This window comes from Cajanus cajan, chromosome 2 (assembly GCF_000230855.2).
Source record: "Cajanus cajan strain Asha chromosome 2, NIPB_CcT2T_4, whole genome shotgun sequence".
Lineage (NCBI taxonomy): Eukaryota > Viridiplantae > Streptophyta > Magnoliopsida > Fabales > Fabaceae > Cajanus > Cajanus cajan.
The window spans coordinates 52,456,935-52,460,145 of record NC_138518.1 but is presented as its reverse complement, the minus strand read 5'-3'; the positions used below and the strand labels follow the sequence as shown (position 1 = coordinate 52,460,145).

At 33.7% G+C, this 3,211-nt stretch overlaps 1 protein-coding gene across 1 annotated transcript; it reads right to left on the bottom strand.

Moving 5' to 3' along the window:
• Positions 1 to 431: 431 nt before the first annotated feature.
• LOC145955031 (uncharacterized) lies at positions 432 to 897 on the bottom strand. The gene is made up of 2 exons (XM_083069727.1): positions 642 to 897; positions 432 to 496 (listed from the first exon to the last, which is right to left on the bottom strand). The coding sequence occupies exons 1-2, from the start codon at positions 895 to 897 to the stop codon at positions 432 to 434; spliced, it is 321 nt and encodes a 106-aa protein (XP_082925853.1).
• Between the last annotated feature and the right edge of the window lie 2,314 nt (positions 898 to 3,211).

Below are 3,211 nucleotides of genomic sequence, written 5' to 3'. Positions count from 1 at the left end.
AAATATGTTCCACCAAAGTCTTTTTGAAGTTGTCGGTATTGTTGTCTGTCATCAAGATGTGTCCTCCTTTGTAAGTATGTTGCAGTAAAAATAGGATGAAGATCATTAAATACATTGATAGTTGAGACTTCATTACTACCATTATCATAATCAAAATTGATATTGTATATGTGTGTCTCATCTTCAACAATCATGTTATATAGTATGATGCATGCATACATTATATTCTTCAGTGTATTGACACGCCAAGCACGTGATGACCCACATACAATTGCAAATCGAGATTGCAACACTCCTGAAGCCCGTTCCATATCTTTTCTTGTCGATTCTTGTCGTTAGGCAAATATTTTTCTCTTTTCTCCTTGTGGCATCAGCTAAATAATATCCTATATTATATTGGTTTTATTCACCGTGTATTGTACAACAGGAGCTTATCCCGAAAAAACCTCATTAAACACATTTAAAGCATTTAACACATTAATGTCATTATTTGAACCTATAGTACCAAAAAAGGCATGCCAAATTCACAAGTCTTGTGATGCCATAGCTTCAAGCATGATCACCTCAACAAAATTGTCCTTTCCATGCGACTGGATAATTTTTCCATTCCTAATGCATACAATCCATGGAACCTAACATACTTGGAAAGCCATGTGCATTCCTTATCTGTAGTAGTCGTTCAATGTCTTCATTGGTAGGCCTCCTAAGGTATTCTTCCCCAAATAAGGTGCATACACCTGATACAAATCTCTTTAAGCATTCCACAATAGTGCTTTCACCAATTTGAACATGATCATCTATACTATCAATAGTTGATCCATATGCTAATATACGAATGGCAGTAGTGGATTTCTGTAATGGTGAAAGACCCTTCTTTCGAATTGCATCAACTTTCATCTAGAAATCTTCATCATGATGACCAAAGGCTTCTATAATTTGAAGGAACACATGCCTTTGTATTCTGAACCTTCGTCGAAATTGAGCATTCGTGTAAATTGGATTGTCTGAGAAGTAATCATTGAAGAATTGATTGTGTCCTTCTTTATGACACCGATCTATCGTCGTTCTTCTTTTTCTTTGACAAGTAGTGTTGTTAGATTGTTGTTGCATCTCGAGTATTATCCTCATTATTTCTTCTTCAGTGTTATCTTCAAGTTCCTCATCTATAATTTGATTAAAAAAAATATCAAATTCTTTGTCGGAATCCATTCTATGAAAAACTCAAGTGTGAAGTTTGGCAGAGAATAAGATGGAGATTTTGATAATAAAAAAAAATTGATAATAAGATGCAACAAGTCTGCATCGATTATATAGTAACATGAATAATGGCTAGTTTCACAACGGCTAGTTTCATAACGAATAATTTTGTAACGATTAGTTTCGTAACATTTAATTTCAAAATGGTCAGTTTCATAACGGCTAGTTTCAAACAACAAGTTTCTTAATCATAATTTAGAAATAAAGTTACAATTGATAAAGACCAATTAAAATAGAATCAGCCTAACTTGCGATAATTTAACAACTTTTAGCCTAACTTGCAATAAAAACCAATTAAAATAAAATTACAATAATAACTATTGTCCTAACTTGCGCCTAATAAAGTTACAAGCCAATTCATGATCTTCAAGTCGCTTCTCAGTCATCCTAGATGTGTCCTTCATGAGGAATTCATACATCTTACTAAAGTTAACTGCCTCCTTCGCTTCAGCCAATTGTTTCACTACATCACTTTTTTTCCATTGCTTTTGCTATATTACCCAACTCATTTTTGTCGAAATATGTTTAGACAACTTTTGCTTTACTCTTTCTTTTCATTGCTTTTTGGCCTATTGGACAGGACATTGGTGTTGTTAGGTCATATTCTTCACAATCAATTGATACATCTGTGTTAGAAGATGTTGAGTATTGCCTTGATTTAGAAATCTTTGTTTTCTTTGAAGAACTATTTGTTGATCCAAATTTCCATTTTGCACATCTCTTAACAACCTCTATGCATGTTCAAAATTGAATTTATCACCCACATCTTGCGAGTAAATCTTATATGCATCCACCATGATGTCATTCTCTGAACTTTCGCCTTTTCTTTGATCATGAGTTTATTTGTATCAGCTAGAAACAATTGTACTACTTTATTGATTTGAAACCATTGACTTTTCAATTGACTTGGTTTTCTTTCTAGAAATTGATTACGGTAGTTGTTATAATTCTCTCTAATTCTCATATAGAAATTATTTCCTGTTTGATCAACTCCCACAATTAGATCTTTCGAAATGTTGACCCATGATTGAATAAGGAGTGTGTCATCTTCCATTGAGAAGCTAACACGTGATTTTTTCTAAGTAGATAATCCATCTCCTTGTTGTCCCTCTACATCAAGTGTGATATTGTCTAGCCCAACTTGAGACTCAGATATTGAACCAATTGGTGATTTTGTTTCCCTATCTAATTGCTCCACACCTCTTTTGGAAAACATTGGAGGCCCATACCAAATAGTGGGATTGGTTGGTGGTGGTGGATACATAAAATGATGGAAATTTGGAGAATTATCATTGGTAGAGGGTGGTGGTGGTGAATACATTAAATAGTGAGAATTTGGAGAATTATCATTGGTAGAAGGTGGTGGTGGTGGATAAATAAAATAGTGAGAATTTTGAGAATCTTCACTGGTAATGGGTGGAGGTGGTGGTTGGTTTTGCAAATAATTAATATAACTTTAAAAATTATATTGATTGGGTTCCATGTGTTAAAACACAAAGAAGATTGGAGATGAATAACAATACAAGAGTGAAATTTTTGGCTAATAAATTGTGTGCAAAATTGTGTGAATAATTAATCAATTTATAGAATCATTTTGAACCACCACCATTTGAAAAAGATGTGTTCATAAAAGTTATTTTTTTGTACCACAACTATTCAATTATTATACAGTATAGGTAAAACAATAAAAAAAAATTAGCCCTATATGCATAGTCTTATATGAATAGTCGTTTCAAGCGGAGGTGGTGTGATCTATATCAACAACTACTTTCTTTTAAACTTATTTTATGTTGTATCAACATAGGGTAGAAATGACCACACACATAGGTTCATTTGTAAAGACAGAGTCACCCCACAGGACCTCCATGCGTTCACACCAACCACCTTATCGAGCAACAATTTCATCGTCATAGCAACCAAAACTAGGCACTTGATGTCGTACTCATCCCACGTC